This window comes from Naegleria lovaniensis, assembly GCF_003324165.1.
Source record: "Naegleria lovaniensis strain ATCC 30569 chromosome Unknown tig037, whole genome shotgun sequence".
Classification (NCBI taxonomy): domain Eukaryota; phylum Heterolobosea; class Eutetramitea; order Acrasida; family Naegleriidae; genus Naegleria; species Naegleria lovaniensis.
Window position 1 is genome coordinate 83,751 of NW_025407859.1, and position 18,647 is coordinate 102,397.

Here is an 18,647-nt window from a genome sequence, read left to right on the forward strand (position 1 = left end):
TGAACAGAGGTTGTTTTGAATTTTATGCTCCACGTTACAAAACGCACCACAAACAACACTATTATATAGGTCCGTAAGATAGTAACATGTTGATGCTGTCCTTCATTCAAAATTAATTCAGCTTCAGATAACTTAAGGTAGAACATTCAAACAAGCCAGCGTTATCACAGATTACAAACAAAAAAAAATGGTCGCACCAAAACGTGGAAGAGGTTCATCATCATCAGGCAGAGGTAGAAGGGATAACAAATCATCATCAAGAGAGTCTTCTGATATTGTCATCAGATCTGATGGTGGCAAGCGAGAAGTTGTTAAGAAATCTCTTTCACTCTCTGAAAGATTCAGTCAAGTCCATGAAAAGTCATCCTCCGTCAAGGGTATCACCAAGAAAACCAACAACAAGGGTGGAAGAGGTGGTAGAGGAGGATCTACCAGAGGAGGTGGCAGAGGTGGAAGAGGAGGTGGTCGTAAGAAGGGAGGCAAGAAGGAAGTCAAGAAACCAAAGACCAAGGAAGAATTGGATAGAGAAATTGAAAGCCATATGAAATCAGATTCTGATGAAGCTAACGGCTCTAAGACCACTGAAGAAAACAATGACTCATCCGAGCAATAATGTGCACAAACTATTGTGTGCACGCATATCCTGGATGATTTTGTATAACCATGATGATGATGTTGTATGAAGCTGGTTATCTCTAGCTGAATTTTCCTTCACTACATACAACTCGCAAATCATGTACAAGAAATCATTCATCAAATGTAACCAACAACAACAACACATCAAAGAAGAATATTATAATATATTTCCCTAGTGCTAAAGATATGAACGAATTAATTCTATTTATTATTATAACTCCAAGATTGTATAATAGGTGAACGGTCAGCAATGTGTATGGAAGAGAAAACTCGGATGACAAGGATGACAAGGAGCTTGTTGCAATGATGACAGCAATATCATCTTGAAGCTCTGTTCCCTGATCGTCTCTCTCTGTAAAGACTTCGTCTGATGAAAGAAGACAAGGTGTTGTTGGTGGTGGTGTGAAATAATTGTGCTAGAGAATGTTGCCTTGCCTTTCAGATATCAGAGTAGACTGCTGTTGAAGAGGTGTCCTTAGCAAATGTCTCAAGTTGCACGTTCTTTTGCCATGTCTTCTCTCAAGGTTCCTGAATGCTGTCCAAACCAAAGAAATGTCTCATGGATCATTCCGATTGAGGACTTTTGTCGGCTCCGATTGTATTTCCAAGTGCGCTTGATGAGCCAACCACAATCCTTCAGTCGCAACAACCACACACAAAAAAATGCTTCGTCGTCATTTTGCTCGTTCCTATGCATCATCATCATTATCTTCCTATTGTCTGTCTGCATCAAAGAATCACAAGTGTCATCCAATCAAAAAACACATACTAACTTCCTCGTATGAAACAGGACACAATGCATTTTTCAACAGCAACACAAGAAACTTGAGTGTTTGTGTGGTTGGAAGCGGCCCAGCTGGTTTTTATACGGCCAAACAGTTGTTGGGAAAGGAGTGTCAGTCAATTTTCGGGAATGAGCCAGTAAACATCACAATTATTGAACGATTGCCAACACCCTATGGTTTGGTGAGATATGGTGTTGCTCCAGATCATCCTGAAGTCAAGAATGTTCAAAACGATTTTGATCAAGTGGCTTCCGATCCACGAGTTCAATTTATTGGAAATGTGTCACTCGGAAAAGATGTCAGGCTGAAAGAGTTGCAAGAATTATTCGATGTGGTCGTTCTATCGTACGGAGCAGAAAGTGAAAGAACTCTTGGCATCAAGGGTGAAGATTTGCAAGGGGTTGAAAGTGCTAGAGAATTTGTCGCGTGGTACAATGGTTTGCCATCTCACACCAAAGAGCATACGGCTGAAAAATTCAAAAACCTTGTACAAAGTTCAAAGAATGCAGTCATTATTGGCCAAGGTAATGTCGCACTCGATGTGGCGAGAATATTGGCGCGACCTGTGTCAACACTCAAACCCTATGATGTCACCTCTCAAGCAATGCATGTGTTGGAGAATTTTAATAGCAATTTGAAGCATATTTTAGTGGTAGGAAGAAGAGGACCTGTTCAAATAGCAGCCACCACAAAAGAATTGAGAGAATTGATCAAACTTAATTGCCTCTATGCAGATCCTACACAAATACAAGACGAGTATTTGGATGAAATCTCTAAGGAGCAATTGCATAAGGAAGGACGAGTTAAACAACGTTTGATACAACTATTACAAACAGCAGTGGTAAAACCAAGCTTACCTGATAACACAAAATTGGTCGAGCTTGTGTTTTTCAGAAGTCCTGTGGAATTTTTACCGAAAAAGGATGATCCATCTCGCATTGGATCTATTAAATTCGAAATTACCAAGCTAGAGAAAGATCCTAATGGAGATCTTGAACCAAAGGCTGTTGGAACTGGTATTTTCGAAGAAATTGAATGTGATTTAGTGTTCAAGAGCATTGGATACAAGAGTGTGAACGTCGATCCTGAAATTCCATTCGATCTCAAAAAAGGAGTTGTTGTCAATGAGCATGGTAGAGTTGTGAACCCTCAAACCAAGCATTCCATTGGTGGAGTATATGTTTGTGGTTGGCTGAAACGTGGTCCCTCTGGTGTTATTTTGTCCAATATTTATGATGCTGAGGAGACTGTTGAGAGTATAACGAATGACTTTTCTTCAGGAGCCCTGTCTCGCTCCAAAAATGATGCTCATACAAAGCTTGTATCCAAGCTCCAAGAAAAGAACATTTCATATGTTAATTTTGGTCAATACAAGAAATTGGAACAGTTCGAAGTGAATGAAGGTCAAAAGATGGGAAAAATTAGAGAAAAGGTTTTACATGTACCTGAAATGCTTAATATTTGTTTCAAGTAAATGCCCAAATACATTGCATTCGGTCACCACCTTTCATCATTTTTAGGCTGTTATCCAATGATTGTAAAAGAGAACAATTTGAATTTTCCAAGCTAATTTCTTTAGAGGAAGTGCATTGAGGTCGGTAGCCGTTGTTGTTGTGCAAGTGACGCGACCTTTTCGATGTTCGAAGGTTCAAACGTTTTCCTCCAGATTCAGCCCGTCACCCAAACTATCAAAACAAAAAAATTTTCCTTCGTTTTCCGCTCACACAGCTCAATCTCACCCAACAGCAACAAGTGCGTCACACACAGTCGGGCTCTGTGTTCAAACGAAAGAAGCAGTATTTTGTTGATCCATATTTTCATCCTTCTCCTGTTGCAGACACCAAAAGTCATTCATTGTTGCATTCTTTGCGATTTCAAATAATTGTCGTCATCTTTTTTACCGTTAAATTTTCGTTTTCAACAACAACACACGTGGTCCGGATCATTCCCAACACATACCTTGTAGTTATAATTATTATTCTAATCATTCTGAATATATAATAGTAGTAATCAAATCATCATTCGCTGTGTAGTAAATCAAAGAGTAGTTTTTACCAACCAACAACAACAACAACATCAAAAACGACCATTTCCACCTCCATCCTTATCATCATCTTCATCCTCATCACTTCAGCCCTTCTTCTCCTCTCCGCTATGATGTTCCAATTCAATTCATCCACACCCGTCTCCTTCTCCTCACTTTCTCCCTTCTCGGGATGGAGTCTTCTCCTCTACTCATTCACCAACATGTCCCTCCTTCAACATTTACTTTTATTATTCATTTCTCTGTGTATATTATGGACAGCCTTTGCTAATACGTGTCGTAAATACCTCTATTCCGTATTGGATAGTACCGTATATGAGAAGGGAAAGAGCTTTACGGAACATCTCATTAACCGAACTGATGGTTTTGAATGTAAAGTATTTACCTGTAAAACGAAGGACGGCTGTCGATTACAGCTACTAAGAATTATGTATAAGGGAGAAGTCCAAGTGGAAGAGGAAGAGGAGGCTCATACTGAAGTAGTATCCGATCCACAACAACAACAACAAGACAAATCTGTTTCGGGTTCTCATCCTCCAGCAGCAGCAGCAGCAACATCAACATCACATACTCTTCATCCCTCAACCATCAATTATTGCAAATCGGCTCAACAACTTGAAGAATTACTCCACGATCGTGAATTGCATAAACAAAAACCAGTCGTATTTTTGCAACATGGTTTATTGGAGAGTATGACTGTTTGGTGCCTTCATAAAGACTCTTTGGCATTTCAATTGGCACGCAGAGGATTTGATGTTTGGCTTGGAAATAATCGAACTTCATGGTTTGGTCAACAACATTTGGTTTCTCGATTGCATGACGAAGTTGATTTTTGGAAATTTTCAATTGACGAAATTATTTATTATGACATGCCAGCCATGATTGATTTTGTGAGGCACGCAACTGGACAGGACAAGATTTGTTGGATGGGCATGTCACAAGGCGCAGGTCAATTGTTTGCAGCTCTCAGTTTGCCTGAGCTTGAACATTATAAGAATTACCTGTTTGCCATTGTTGGAATTTCACCTGCATGTTTCTTGAAGAAGAATCCAAATGGTCTCATTCTGAGAGGTCTCATGAAAATTCCAAGGTTTTTCTTTGGAGACCGTGAATTTGTTGTGGGTGTGGCCTTTTCACAACTCTTACTCCCTAAAAACTTTATTGGATATATGGGAGAACGTGCATTGAGATGGTTAAATATTCAACAAAAACCTCTCCCAAATGATCCAATGAAGGGCGAATGGTTCAAGAATATACCTCTCGGTTGTACATCTGTGAATAATGTCACTCATTGGTTTAACATGTTGAGAACTGGTGGATGTTTAAGGAAATTTAATGATCAAGAAGTCTACCCCATTGATTCCATGCTTGCAAAATGGAAAGAGATGTATCATTCTGGAGAGCATGATATGGGAGCCACTATTAGCAGTCATGACACAAATTCCTCATCCTCCTCCTCGACGTCCAACTATGTACCACCTATTATGGTATGCCTTGGTGCCAAAGATAATGTTGTTGATTTTGAAGAGAGCTTGAAACAATTTGGATGTGACACTTGCTCTTCACTAAATGAGATGACAAGTAAGAATTGCAGTATGGAAGGCAAGAACAATGACCACAACACTTCCTGTCATCATGGTGCTTTCAAACAATGTCGAATTTTAGTGGAACCAGAGTATGGACATACTGATTTTTTGTGGTCAGAAGTGGATGACAAGTTGCTTCAAAACTACAATCAAATCATTGGTTTTGTGCATGAACAGTCTAAGCTTGCTCGTAAAATGAGCAATGCTAGTTTGGCTTGTAGTAGTTTCAATAAATGATAAACACAAACAAAATTAAGAGGTCACCTTAATTGTAAAACGAACACCACAGTATGCGCTGTCAACTCATCTCTAGTAGCACGTACCATGAATTATTGTCTATTAAACATATTGTTCAATCCACAAACAAATGAGTTGCAGGAATATCAAAAAACAATGTGATACCTTGAAATTTAATTGGTGCACTTAAGAGTTGGTTTTCTTCTGCTAACCGTTTTACAAAGTTGATGAATGTTCTTTTTAAAATAATTTTCTGTTGCCTTGTTTTGGAAGTAGATGGCACGTCCTGACATTCTTATTAAGTTGGCATTAAATAATAAGGTGATATGTTTGTTGGAGGTCAGACTCGGATGGCTTGTTTCTAAAAATGATAGCCATATGTCCTCTTCAAGCATTGTATTTGGTGAATTAATCAAAAGGTTTGCCAGATCGTATATTGCATGTTGATAAGGCAAAGACAATCTCACAAAAAAGTCATAGATGATATTAAAAATTTCGTGCTTAAGCATCTGGAGAAACTCTTCAGTATTGGTTTGTCTATCCTTATATAATTCCACAGCTGTTTGAAGATAGAGTGGTTTCTGACCAGTTCTTTCTAAAATTCCCTCAATCAGATGTTCCGGAATTTCCTTTCCTCTCAAGAAGCTAACACCAAAAGATTTGGAGGCTTCTAATAACTCTATCTGTTTGACTCTTCTTCCTGCGTTGTTTATCATGTGGTAATTTCTATATGAAGACAACACTACTAAGGCAATTGTTGAAGTTGGTTCGTTTCTTAGAAATTGAATAATCTGGTTAGTAATGTTTGGTTTTCTGTTTGCCGAATCCAGAATTAATACGGGACAGTTATTAATCAGGTTCTCTTTGTATCTCGTTGTATAGCTTACAATCGTATTGTATATCAAGTCCTTTAGCGAATGTTTTTCGTTCCAAGGGGAAATACCTAAACTTTGAGCTAAATATTTCCATGATAATTCAGCTTCTAGATCAATATATATAAAAGGATTTGGATGGAATCGTTGCAGAGCAGCCCTCATTACCGTGGTCTTTCCAATTCCGCTCTCCCCATAAAATAAAACCTTGGATCTTAGACTACAATGATGAAGTTTGTAGAGAGTTGAATTGAATTCATGAAACATTTCCTCCTGGATGGAATTAAGCTCGGGTGCAAAATTCATTTCTATTTTGGATGAGATAAAAGTTCGATTGAGCATTTCTCCATAATCGGGTGTAAGAAGGCGAGAACCATATAAAATGAATAGAGTAATGGTCGATAAACCTTTGTAAAGTAAAAAAGCTAATATTCCTGCTACTAAGATCGTAATTGCAAGACGCCATTTATAACAAGTAATGGTTTCAAAGTATTGTTCATCATCATCATTTGGTTCAGGAGCGACTTTAGGCAATGGTTTCTGGGTGTCTAGGATGTGAAGATGAAGCGATACTCTATTCCAACACCAAAACTCTAGCTGCTGTGAGTTTGTAAGTTAGCTCGAGTTGAAGGGTAACCACTATGTGTCACCCTAATTATTTCGTAGAGAGGTGTTGAGAGGTTTGTTGTTCAATCAAAATTTTGTTGTTTTTTGAAGAAAAAAAATGAAAAAGACCCTCCTCCGCCAAGCCTCTTCATCCCTTCGTTCTGCTTTGAGTCATCATCAACAGCCTAAAACTACTACCGCTCAAGTAGTGCTGAACTCAACAACACATAAAAGAGGCTTCTCTCAAAAACTCTCCGTAAACCGAATGGAATTAATTGATACCAATGATGCTTCGGTATTGGAGAATTTATCAAAAGAGCAACTTTTAAGTTTAGCTAAACTCCGTAACATTGGTATTTCGGCTCACATTGACTCGGGTAAAACAACACTCACTGAACGCATTCTGTACTATACAGGACGTATCAAGGAAATCCACGAAGTAAAAGGAACCGATGGAGTTGGTGCTACCATGGACTCGATGGACCTTGAAAGAGAAAAGGGTATTACTATTCAAAGTGCTGCTACTCACTGCAAATGGGAAGATCACCATATCAACATTATTGATACTCCGGGACACGTTGATTTTACCATTGAGGTTGAAAGAGCATTGAGAGTTTTGGATGGTGCCATTTTAATTTTGTGTAGTGTGAGTGGTGTTCAGTCTCAATCGTTGACTGTGGATCGACAAATGAAGAGATATGGTGTTCCTAGATTGTGTTTCATTAACAAGTTGGATCGTTTGGGTGCAAATCCAAATCGTGTCATTCAACAAGTGAGAGACAAATTAAAATTGAACGCAGCAGCTGTTCAAATTCCAATGGGCTTGGAGGATAACTTGCAAGGTGTGATTGATATTATTGAGATGAAGGCTCTCTATTTTGAAGGTGACAATGGTGAGAAAATAGTTGTGAAGGAAGTTCCTCAAAGGTATTTGGAAGAAGCACAGGCCAAGAGAAATGAATTGTTTGAAAGATTGGCAGAAGTGGATGACGAATTTGCTGAAAAGTATTTGGATGATGCTGAAATTACTGTCGACTTCATTCACACAGTCATTCGTAGAGTTACAATTGCCAACAAATTTGCTCCTGTTTTTATGGGTAGCGCTAAGAAGAATACTGGAGTTCAAGCCTTGTTGAATGGTGTTGTTCGTTACTTGCCAAATCCTGCCCAAGTTCCTAACTATGCTATTGACTGCTCTGATGATAAACAAGGCGTTCCTGAATCTGAAAGAAAAACAAGAATTCATGCTGACAGTTCAAAGCCATTTATTGGTTTGGCCTTCAAATTGGAGGAAGGAAAATACGGACAATTGACCTACATTAGAGTTTATCAAGGTTCTTTGAAGAAGAGTACATCTATTATTAATGTTAGAACTGGTGAAAAGGTCAAGGTTCCAAGATTGGTCAGAATGCACGCCAATGAAATGGAAGACATTTCAGAAATTGGTCCAGGTGAAATTTGTGCTCTCTTTGGTGTTGATTGTGCTAGTGGTGACACATTTATTTCCAACGTAAAGAACAAGTTCACTTTGGAAACCATGTACATTCCCGAACCAGTCGTTTCCAAGTCTGTTCAAATCAAGGAACGTACTAAGGAAGCTGTATTTGCAAAGGCTTTGAGCAAATTCCAACGTGAAGATCCAACATTTAAGGTCACATTCGATCCAGAGGGTAACCAAACCATTATCAGTGGTATGGGTGAATTGCACTTGGATATCTATGTTGAAAGAATGAAACGTGAGTTTGATTGTGAGGTCGTTGTTGGTAAGCCATACGTTGCGTATCGTGAGACCATTCAATCGCGAGGAGAATATAACTATACTCACAAGAAGCAAAGCGGTGGTGCTGGTCAATATGCTAAGGTTATTGGACACATTGAGCCAATGGATGACAGCGAAATGGCAGATATTCCAGAAAAGTTCGTGTTTGAAAACCGTATTATTGGTAATGCCATCACACCAAGTTACATTGCTGGTTGTGAAAAGGGATTCCGTGAAGCTGTTGTGAAGGGACCACTCATTGGATGTCCTGTATGGGGAGTTAAGGCAATTTTGAGTGACGGTAATACTCACCCTGTCGACTCTTCTGAATTGGCCTTTAGAATTGCTTGCGTTCAAGCTTTCAAACAAGCTTTCGACAAGGCAAGACCAGCTATTCTTGAACCTATCATGAAGGTTGAAATTGTTGTTCCAGAAGAATTCCAAGGTGAAGTTTTGGGAAGCATTAATCAAAGACGTGGTCAAGTTACAAACTCTGAAAGAAGTGCAAGCGATGCATCTTGGACTATTTGGGCAGAAGTTCCACTATCGGAAATGTTCGGTTACACAACAATTTTGAGAAGTTTAACTCAAGGAAAGGGTGAATGCAGTATGGAATACTTTACTCACCGTCTTGTCACACCTGATATTCAACAAAAGATTATTGATGAAAAGAATAGAGAGAGTAATGGTGGTCAATCAGCATCGAGTGGTTCAGGAGACTCAAAGAAGAAGAAATAAGCTTTTGAGACAAATTTTGAAACAATACTGTCAAAAAAACAATGATGACACTTTGAAATTAATACATCTAACCGTTGACATCTTCACAAAATACCAGCTTGAAATGTTTGTCATGCCAATTGCTTGCCAACGCTTTTAATCAGATTTTGTTTCTGTTGATCAAGAGGCAAAAGTCTTCTAAAACAAAAAAATGGAAACGGATCTCACAGACGAAGAACGACCGCAGCCTCCAACGAACGAACTTTCGTTAAATCCGAGCACAGGTTTTCACAGAGAATATTGTATTGAAACTAGAGGATGATGAAAATGCATTGAAATATTTTCAAACACTAGCCAATCTCGGAAACGTTCAAGCACAATATCAATTGGGCCGAATATATGAATATGGAGCCTGTCGTGTGGAGCCCAATTATTCCAAAGCATTTGAAGAGTATCAACAAGCTGCAACACAAGGACACAGTGATTCACAATTTAAACTTGGATGCATGTACATGAATGGAAAAGGTATTGAACAAAATTCTTTAAAAGCTGTAGAATGGTATGAACTTGCTGCCACTCAAGGACATGAGGAAGCACAATTTAATTTGGGATTAATTTTTGAAAAGGGTGGAGAAGGTATTGAACAACACGAATTCAAAGCTTTTGAATGGTATCGTCAAGCTGCTCATCAAGGTAATGCTCGAGCTCAATGTAACTTAGGACAAATGTATGAACATGGAAAAGGAACCTTACCCAATGACACTAAAGCATTTGAATACTATCTTCAAGCAGCCACTCAAGGAGACGTAATTTCACAATTTAACTTGGCTTATATGTATGAAAACGGTAAAGGAGTGGAGCAAAATTATTCCAAAGCTTTTGAATGGTATGAAAAAGCTGCAAATCAAGGAGACATGATTTCACAATTTAACTTGGGTTGCATGTATGAAAATGGAGAAGGAGTAGTACAAGACAATTCCAAAGCATTTGCATGGTATGAACAAGCGGCTAATCAAGGTCATGCAGAGGCACAATATAGTGTGGGATGGATGTATGAAAATGGAAAGGGCGTTGAAAAAGATTATTCAAAAGCCATTGAATGGTATCAACAATCGGCGAATCAAGGAGATGCCGATGCACAAAGTGAACTCTTTAGACTTTTCACAACGCTTCATGGAACCAAGCGCATGAGAGAGTGAAATGATCATGAACGAGTTTTGGTGATTGAGGAATGCCTGGCTGTTCAGAACATGATATTCGTGACCGAAATACACAAACAACGGTGGTTGAGATTAAATCATCCAAACACGAAGGACAATCATGTATTCAATTGATATGCGCTGTGTGTTTATATAACTGCTTTTGTCAGGGTTGAGAAAGAGAATTCTTTCTTCAAGATGTAACATTTTGAAAAATAGGTAGAGCCTCTTCCAACAGCTGTACTTTGGCTGGACAGTAGTAATATGAACGTTTTTCACATAGCCCACCAACTCATTCCAAAACATGAGCAAGAATACTTCACTCTGAAATGTGCTAAAGCAGAATATTCTGTTGCATCAGGTAAAACTCTGAATTTCGTTGCAATCACTTAAATTTGTCCAAATACGGCAAAATTAAATGCAAAGGCTCCGTTGCTGCAAAAATTGTCGTTGAATGCCACTCAATAAGAAGTTTGTCCAAAACAAATAGAACCACAACCGATTAGGTGACAACGCAGTGTTTTTGAGAGAGTACTCTGCAGCACAAAAGATTTCACACTCCGTCTATCATTTCCATAACTGGAGGCACTAATCGATACAACCAAAATCAACACTGTCAACCAACATCTTTAAACTGTCATCATCGACGTCATCATGTTATTCACTCAAAGCAAAAACAGTAATCAAAAGGGATTGATGCAGCCATCCAGTGGTGCTGTCATTCATCCGAAATCCAAAATTTCCAAAACGGCCTCATCAGCCTCTTTTAACACAACGGATTTTTCGTCTGTTTCTTCATTCCAAGTTGACAACACAATTCAAAACCGCCTTGACGCCGTGAGCCATTCTCCGTCCAAAGAATTTTCACAAATTTCGGGCACTAAAAAATCCTCGTCGACACAACTCTCGAATCCAAAACCAGAACCTTTCAAACTTCCACCCTTACAGCTAACCAAATCAACAACTACAAATCCACAATCTCCCTCTCCTTCCGTTCAAGAAGACCAATCTCATCCTCTACCTCCACGCACTCCACGAGTGATTAATGTGGACAAGTATTTTACCTTGTCTCAATACATTCAAGATGAAGAAGCATCTCAAGTATTTCTTCAATTTTTGAAAAAGAAACGTTGTGAAGAAAGCTTGGAATTCCTGTTGCAGTTGAATGCTCTGAAAAAGATACCTCCTCATCACACACAATCGATCGAAGAAAGCTTGCAACAAATTCGAAAGCAATTCTTGGTGAGTGGTGCTGTGAGTGAGCTAAACGTGGGTCGAGCTGCCAAAGTTCATGCCCTTGAGAGAATGGATCGATTTTTAACGCATCAACTCGGGCAGCAAAAAAGCAACACGACCAACTCGAGTACAACAAGCTCACAATCCTGGAATAGTGCAATCAAGCATTCTTCATGGAATGATTCATCCTCACTCTACATGTCCTCTCCCAGTCTTCATGAGAGCTTGATCATTGGCAGCAGCCCTAATAGTCATAGCATTTCCTTTTCTCCAACACCTTCAAGTTTTCATTCCCAAATGACAAACTCAACAGAATCCATGCCCTCCTTCTCAACCCCACCTACTTTTCATTCATCCTCCTTCTCTTCTCCCGAAGCGCTTTTGCACACTCACTCGATGGTGAGCAGTGGAGATGGATCTTTGGGTTCTTCTCCCATCACCATGATAACCTCCAATGATCATGATCAGCTTAACAACAACAACAACAATTTTGAATTATCGGCTCTCATCTCCCAATCCTCAACTAACTCTTCAACCACATACAACTGGTGGAATACATCTCAAATGTTTAAAGAACTCGAATTTGAAGTTCGGTTACAACTCCAAAACGAATCCTTTAAGGAATTTAAGGCTTCAGACGAATTTGAACATTTTGTTCTGACCAAAGTGATTGAGCAGAGTTTGAATCATAAACCAAACTCCTTCACTCTTTCATCCTCTCATTCATCATCATCCTATCAAGAAAAACAACCAGATGTATCAAGATCATCGAACAACAAAAACATCAGTAGTGAAGCCGGAGATTCCTCTCCTTCTGGTATCAGTACGAATTCATCCTCCTCATCGGTGTCTTCTTCATCTTCATCCACCACAGTATTAACCTCCTCTCCAAGTAATGGTTTTTTTTCAAAACTTTTCAAACGAAAAGAATCGAAACAACATTCTCCATCATCATCGCCAACTATATTGGGTTCTCCTTCAGCAAAGAACAACTCTTCTTCTTATGGTAGAGAAATCAGTGGTGATTCCATAATCTTAGAGGATGATTCATTCAATGCAGAAGAGGATCATGACAATTTATTGACATTTATTGAAACAGTTCCATTACGAAGATGGACTTCTCAACAAACCATTGCATTCTTTCAACTGAAATTGGAATTACCTGAATACGTGGATCAAATTAAAAAACATGATATTAAGGGAACTGATCTACGAATTCTAAAAAAGGAAGTTTTTGAGCATAGAGATCCTAATCATGACGAGCCTTCTTCCTCCTCAAATATACCGTTCATCCATACAAGCAACAGCAACAACAACAACAACTCAACAAACCTTTCCTCACGACAAGAAATATCTGAAGACTTCCAACCACCCCATTTGGAACTTCAACAAAAGAAAATGGAACAACTTTATAAAAAGTTGAAAATGGTAAAATTGGGACACAAGAAAAAACTCATCAGAGAAGTGAATCAAGTCTTGACAAGATATTATCTAAACAAGCAAAAACAAGGGAATCATGCTCGAACCATCACCTCAACCTCTACTTCACCCTCTTCCTTAACACCTACCATGGACGTTCATCATCATAGGTCGAAAAGATCTCTTTCACAACCTCAAGAACTTGTTCTTTCGAAATCACCGCTCGATTCTTCTTCGTTAACAGATATCCAGTCAGCACCAACCGTGATTATCAAATTAACCATTCTTCCGTTGAATCAAAAAAGAGTCTTTACTGTGAAAAGTCTCATTACTATGGATCAATTCAAAGAGTGCATTCTCAGAGAAATTTCAGATCTTTTGGAATCGAAAGACGTTGAGAATTCAAAGTTTTTTGAGAATCGACCCATTCTTTCCAGTAAGGGAGCGACTATTCACTCGAACGAAGAATTGAAGGAATTCCTTTCTCAATACATAACCACTGACACTCGAAAAGTATCCTCAAACTCGACAAGTCCATTTGCCCATATTAAAATTGAGATTTGAAACATTGTTTTTACTTTGGCGACACTAGTCTCTTTGATCAACTTTAAAAAATGCATCGAGCTTTATTTAGACACCAGATCTCTGGTTAGTCCCAAAGGAACAGGTAGCGAGTTGGTGTGGATAGAGCTCACAACTTTAAAAAATGTCTTCAGTAATAATAACTTCATCATTCCGGGTTCCTGCGTTTTGCGAAATACCTGAGGAAGTCTTTCATTGTCAAATATTCATTCATTTCGATTATGTTTGGATGTATAGAGTATTTCGTTTGGTTTGTAAACATTCCGATCGTATTGTTACGAGAAATTCTTTCTCATCCGTGAATGAATTGAAAGTCTTTTTGGATAATAATGTTTACAGAACGAGGAGCTTTATAGAATGTTGTGAGAAGGGATATTTTCAACATGTAAAATCGTTGAGAATTTGTGGAGGACGAGAATTGTCTCAATTATCAAAAGATATGGATCTAATTGATGTGTTTGATGATGATTCGTGTTGTTCACTTCAGAGATTGGATACATATTTAAATTGTTTTCCGAATTTACAAAAATTACAATTGGATAAGAGGTACTTTGATGATTCTATTGTGAAAGGGATGATCAATTGTCAGAATTTAAAAAATTTAACGCATCTTGATCTCTTCTCTGCACGTATACACGACAAATCTATTTCATTAATTGTATCAAACCCACTGTTTTCCAATTTAACATGTTTACGCATGAATCAAATCCTTGGAAAAGAGTGTGTGAAACGAATTTGTTCATCTCCCTACCTGTCAAATTTGAGAGATTTACAATTGTTGACCTGCAAGATTGGAGATGCTGGACTGTATGAGATTTCACAAAGTACAACCCTTAAACAATTAACCGCTCTTGATTTGTATGGAAATGACATTTCATTCGATGGAGTGAAATACATTGAACATAGTTCAGTATTTAACAATCTTATCTCACTCAATTTACAAGAAAATAACATTCCAACAGAAGGTATCGAATATTTGGCAACGTGTAAAAATTTATCAAATCTTGAAGAATTTAAGTTTGGGCGTGTTTTAACTGCCGTCTCCATTCGTGAAATTATTGCAATTTTCAACGGACCAATGAAAAAAAGTAGGAGCCTTTTATTTTCACCAAGCTCGGATGCAGAGTTTGAACAATTCATCTCCTGTAAGAATATTTCATCATTGAAATCTCTTGATATGAATTGCTGCTGCTTATTTTCAAATCATGGGTTGACATTGTTGACCAATTGCGAAAATTTATCACAATTAGAAACACTCAGGATTGGATACACAAAAGTCACAAATTTCATGCCATTGATCACGAGCAAGTACTTGAAAAATCTCACTGCTTTGAATGTGTCCGGACAAGGAACTCTTACTTCGAGTACTTTGTTAGAACTGTCAAAAGCATTTCCCAAACTCAAAGTTCTGGACTTTGCTGGAAACGATGGAATTTCCATGGATAGTATTTTACAGTCTCTCGACCATTTAAAGTATTTAGAAGTACTGTATTTACCAAACATTGACTGGGTCTCACCGGAAAAGATTCAACAATTTGCTTCTCACCCGGTCATGGCACGACTCACTCATCTCACGTGCACAAATAAGAAGAATGATTTCATCATGAATTTCTTTGGAGAGTTTTCACAGCTTGAGAATTTAACCTATCTCAACATGAGAGGGCAACCTTTGAGTGTTGAGGAGGTTCAAGTGTTGGCCTCAACTCCAAAACTGAGGAATTTGAGATACTTGTTTCTGCCTAGAGGATGTCCCGCCACACCATTGTGTGACATTCTCAAGAAAAGTCCCTATCTTTATGGAATTAACGATGGAGAGAGAAACCATTTGGAAGGCTTGTTTTATTAAATCATATGAAATCAATATTGTGAAATAATGGCATCCATATGTAGCCTCAGTGTCTTACAATGTGAATAACAATACAATACACACTATTTATTGTGGATTTCCATCTCAAAAACCAGAATCACACTCTGCTGAGAGAAGAATATTCCGCAACAATCCATTGAGCCAAGTCATGCGTTTGCCCAACGGTCATCTCCTTCGTGTGTCGTTTGTACAAAAAAATTGTGTCGTTAAAACGAGGAGGAACTTCCGAAAGCTTTCGGATCTTACCAATTGGCCCACGATACTGTTGTTGGACATTACATGGAAAATTTCATCTAATTACATCTCATTACATTTATCAAGAAACTTGTGAATTGAATATATATATACGTGTGTTTTTCATCATCATTATATCATCACAACAATAGTCAAATCAATATGGGAACAAAATTCTCTTCAGCAGTTGGCAATTCAATTGGACAAAATGATTTTCTGAATGAGTTGTGTGGTGCAGAGCCTATTCGGGATCACGATGAATTCTGGAATAAGTTTGCTTCTTCTTCTCTTTTATCCATTTCCCAGGCTATCATTTCGGAACAATCCACATCCGAGAGTATATCTTCAATTGGAAAAGTAGCTCGTGCCGTTTCTTCATCATCGGTTTTAAATGTTGGAGATTATTTCCCTCTGTCTTTGCTTCATCCAGAAATTTTGGAAAAACATTTATTTAAATATGGATCATTGATGCGTATGTATATACAGTTATAAGATTGAAATTTATTTCATTGAATATAACATGTTTGTATCATTATGTGCTCATTCTGGGTAATATAATCACCGTTTACATATTTTAACGAAACTGAATTTATTATTCAAAAATTTAGAAACAAATAATTTGAACACCGGGTCACTGGTTTCATTCATGCTGACGTTATCACAATGGCTACTTAATAGAGTCAATGCTGGACAGTCTGAAGAAAATAATGACGAGTCTTCAACAACCGTAGATCGAGAATCAATTCTGGTCACTTGCAATGCATTGGTGATTTTCAGGTTTTTAATTCATCGAATTATCATGGATTGTGAAAATAATGCCGATTTTCTCAAGGCACATTTGAATCATTTACCTCCAGGATTTAAACTCTCTCCAAACATTTATGAAAATTATTGCTACATTGATGAAGAGGCAAATCCTGAATATGAAATTGAACCCAATAAGAGAATTTCTTCTCCATTGGTTGTTAGAGTGTTCATGGAATCTACTCTCTTGTTTTTGAGCGAATCTAGAGTTACCATTCACAACTATTTATTGCATTTGGAAGTCATGAACTGTCTACTAGTTTTGTTTAGCACCTCTCTCTATGGAGGAGTAATGAACGAAATGGAAGAAGAAAATGAAATTATTGGAAAAATTAAGGAATCTGGAAGAGAGCACAATGTGTTCTTGGAGGAAGCCATTCACATCATGAAAACCAGAAAACATTTTAAATCCAATTGTTTATCATTTAATCCCAATAGGCTGATTCACACACTCCTTCAGAATCATATAGTATATCGATTATCAAAAAAAGAAGCCTCTCCATTCCAAATATCCATTCGTTCGACCTTGCAGAAAATATTTTCCAAACTTGGAGAAACAGCAACCTCCCTTTTGTACCTTCCTTACAATGCGTATAGAAATCTTTTTTACAAAGAAACCAAAGAAATGGAATACAGCGAACGGCTAAGTGAAATGCTTCCAGAGCTACTGGGACGAAGAAGCATTATGAATTTATTACTCTTAATTTTCTATCGTAAGAACGATAGCTCCATCACAAATCCATATCTTACTCTCTTTTCTAATTTGCAAAACTCGGACGACTCTCTCAGCTCTCACAAATTATGGAACTTTTCAGATTACACTTCTTTAGAATATCAACCGAGTAAAGATGTGACCGAAGCTGGAATGTCATTTGAAAAATTGTATACATCACTTGTGCGAGACTTTGAAGAAGAAGAATGTACTGTGTTGACCTATGCACTGTTACATGAAAACAAGTCGTTTAGAGAGTTTGTTCTTTCGAGAGGAGATCCTGAAACCATATTACTTCCACTTCTTCACAAAATTTACAATTCCAAAACAGAGAGAGCTAATCACGTGTACACATTATTGATCGTTCTCACCTTGCTGACCCAAGACTCATTATTTGTAATTAATACTCACAAACAAGTCATTCCTTCGGTTCCATGGTTTACAGAGAGAATTTTAGATGAGATTCGACTTGGAAGTTTAATTGTTGCGGTTTTAATTTCACTCGTTCATTATAATATTACACACCAAAAGGACATGTACTTGAATAGTTTTTGTTTGGCCATTATATCAAATTCTGGTCCGTATTTCTCGAATATTCATACCTATACAGCACAAAGAATGGTCACTCTTACAAGATTATTAACCATCAAGTATGAAAAAGTGAGTCTTTCAGATAATACTGAAGAAAAAGAAACCTATTTATCACTGTTGAAGCTTGTATTAGAGACTATTAATTGTATACTCACAACCAATAAGGAAGGCGGTTTGCGAAAAAATTTAAGACTCGTGTATGAGTTACTGTATCAACGACGAGTGGTCAAAAAACTCGAAGACCTTGGAATTTTTCGAGATTTTATTCACAACTTAAAGATTATTATAGAGTATTTTGATTTACAAATTTCAAATATTGTAAATATTGAGCTTGGGAAAGTTTCACCGGCGACAACAAGTAGCGATCCTAAAATTGCATCCATGACAGCAACGTCACATCTTTCTCCTTTGGATTTGAATAGTTCTACTGACGCATTTGAGGAATATCTTGACTTGTCACAAAAAGAAACGAGAAATTGGAGTTCAGAAACTTATATGGAAAACATTTTAAAGGCATCTCAATTTTGGACCATGAGTAAGGCAGAGCAACACTTGAAAATGATTCCATTCTTTACATCTCAGTTCTCTGAGGATGCTGAATCAGAATCATTCTTTATTGGATACCTGTGGAACATTATTGCTCGATTTTGTGAGTCGCTCTCTTTAACTCTTCCATATGACGATGAAGAGCATGCACAGCACACCAATGAATCTATTCAAGTCACAACTGTTTGAGCACATATTCTGAAAATAAAACATTG

At 37.8% G+C, this 18,647-nt stretch overlaps 9 protein-coding genes across 9 annotated transcripts; 8 read left to right on the plus strand and 1 right to left on the minus strand.

The window, feature by feature from the left end:
- Nucleotides 1-187: 187 nt before the first annotated feature.
- Nucleotides 188-613, plus strand: C9374_009056 (uncharacterized protein; the record flags this gene model as incomplete). Its single annotated transcript, XM_044699201.1, has 1 exon — nt 188-613. The coding sequence occupies one exon, from the start codon at nt 188-190 to the stop codon at nt 611-613; it is 426 nt and encodes a 141-aa protein (XP_044544802.1).
- A 686-nt stretch (nt 614-1,299) lies between these two features.
- C9374_009057 (uncharacterized protein) lies at nt 1,300-2,895 on the plus strand (the record flags this gene model as incomplete). Its single annotated transcript, XM_044699202.1, has 1 exon — nt 1,300-2,895. One exon carries the CDS (start codon nt 1,300-1,302, stop codon nt 2,893-2,895), a length of 1,596 nt encoding a protein of 531 aa, XP_044544803.1.
- Nucleotides 2,896-3,668: 773 nt separating this feature from the next.
- On the plus strand, nt 3,669-5,288 carry C9374_009058 (uncharacterized protein; the record flags this gene model as incomplete). Its single annotated transcript, XM_044699203.1, has 1 exon — nt 3,669-5,288. One exon carries the CDS (start codon nt 3,669-3,671, stop codon nt 5,286-5,288), a length of 1,620 nt encoding a protein of 539 aa, XP_044544804.1.
- A 173-nt stretch (nt 5,289-5,461) lies between these two features.
- Nucleotides 5,462-6,502, minus strand: C9374_009059 (uncharacterized protein; the record flags this gene model as incomplete). The annotated part of the gene is made up of 1 exon (XM_044699204.1): nt 5,462-6,502. One exon carries the CDS (start codon nt 6,500-6,502, stop codon nt 5,462-5,464), a length of 1,041 nt encoding a protein of 346 aa, XP_044544805.1.
- A 382-nt stretch (nt 6,503-6,884) lies between these two features.
- C9374_009060 (uncharacterized protein) lies at nt 6,885-9,263 on the plus strand (the record flags this gene model as incomplete). The annotated part of the gene is made up of 1 exon (XM_044699206.1): nt 6,885-9,263. The coding sequence occupies one exon, from the start codon at nt 6,885-6,887 to the stop codon at nt 9,261-9,263; it is 2,379 nt and encodes a 792-aa protein (XP_044544806.1).
- A 190-nt stretch (nt 9,264-9,453) lies between these two features.
- On the plus strand, nt 9,454-10,441 carry C9374_009061 (uncharacterized protein; the record flags this gene model as incomplete). The annotated part of the gene is made up of 2 exons (XM_044699207.1): nt 9,454-9,526; nt 9,597-10,441. The coding sequence occupies 2 exons, from the start codon at nt 9,454-9,456 to the stop codon at nt 10,439-10,441; spliced, it is 918 nt and encodes a 305-aa protein (XP_044544807.1).
- A 654-nt stretch (nt 10,442-11,095) lies between these two features.
- On the plus strand, nt 11,096-13,660 carry C9374_009062 (uncharacterized protein; the record flags this gene model as incomplete). The annotated part of the gene is made up of 1 exon (XM_044699208.1): nt 11,096-13,660. One exon carries the CDS (start codon nt 11,096-11,098, stop codon nt 13,658-13,660), a length of 2,565 nt encoding a protein of 854 aa, XP_044544808.1.
- A 142-nt stretch (nt 13,661-13,802) lies between these two features.
- Nucleotides 13,803-15,524, plus strand: C9374_009063 (uncharacterized protein; the record flags this gene model as incomplete). Its single annotated transcript, XM_044699209.1, has 1 exon — nt 13,803-15,524. The coding sequence occupies one exon, from the start codon at nt 13,803-13,805 to the stop codon at nt 15,522-15,524; it is 1,722 nt and encodes a 573-aa protein (XP_044544809.1).
- A 417-nt stretch (nt 15,525-15,941) lies between these two features.
- C9374_009064 (uncharacterized protein) lies at nt 15,942-18,621 on the plus strand (the record flags this gene model as incomplete). Its single annotated transcript, XM_044699210.1, has 2 exons — nt 15,942-16,251; nt 16,388-18,621. The coding sequence occupies 2 exons, from the start codon at nt 15,942-15,944 to the stop codon at nt 18,619-18,621; spliced, it is 2,544 nt and encodes an 847-aa protein (XP_044544810.1).
- Between the last annotated feature and the right edge of the window lie 26 nt (nt 18,622-18,647).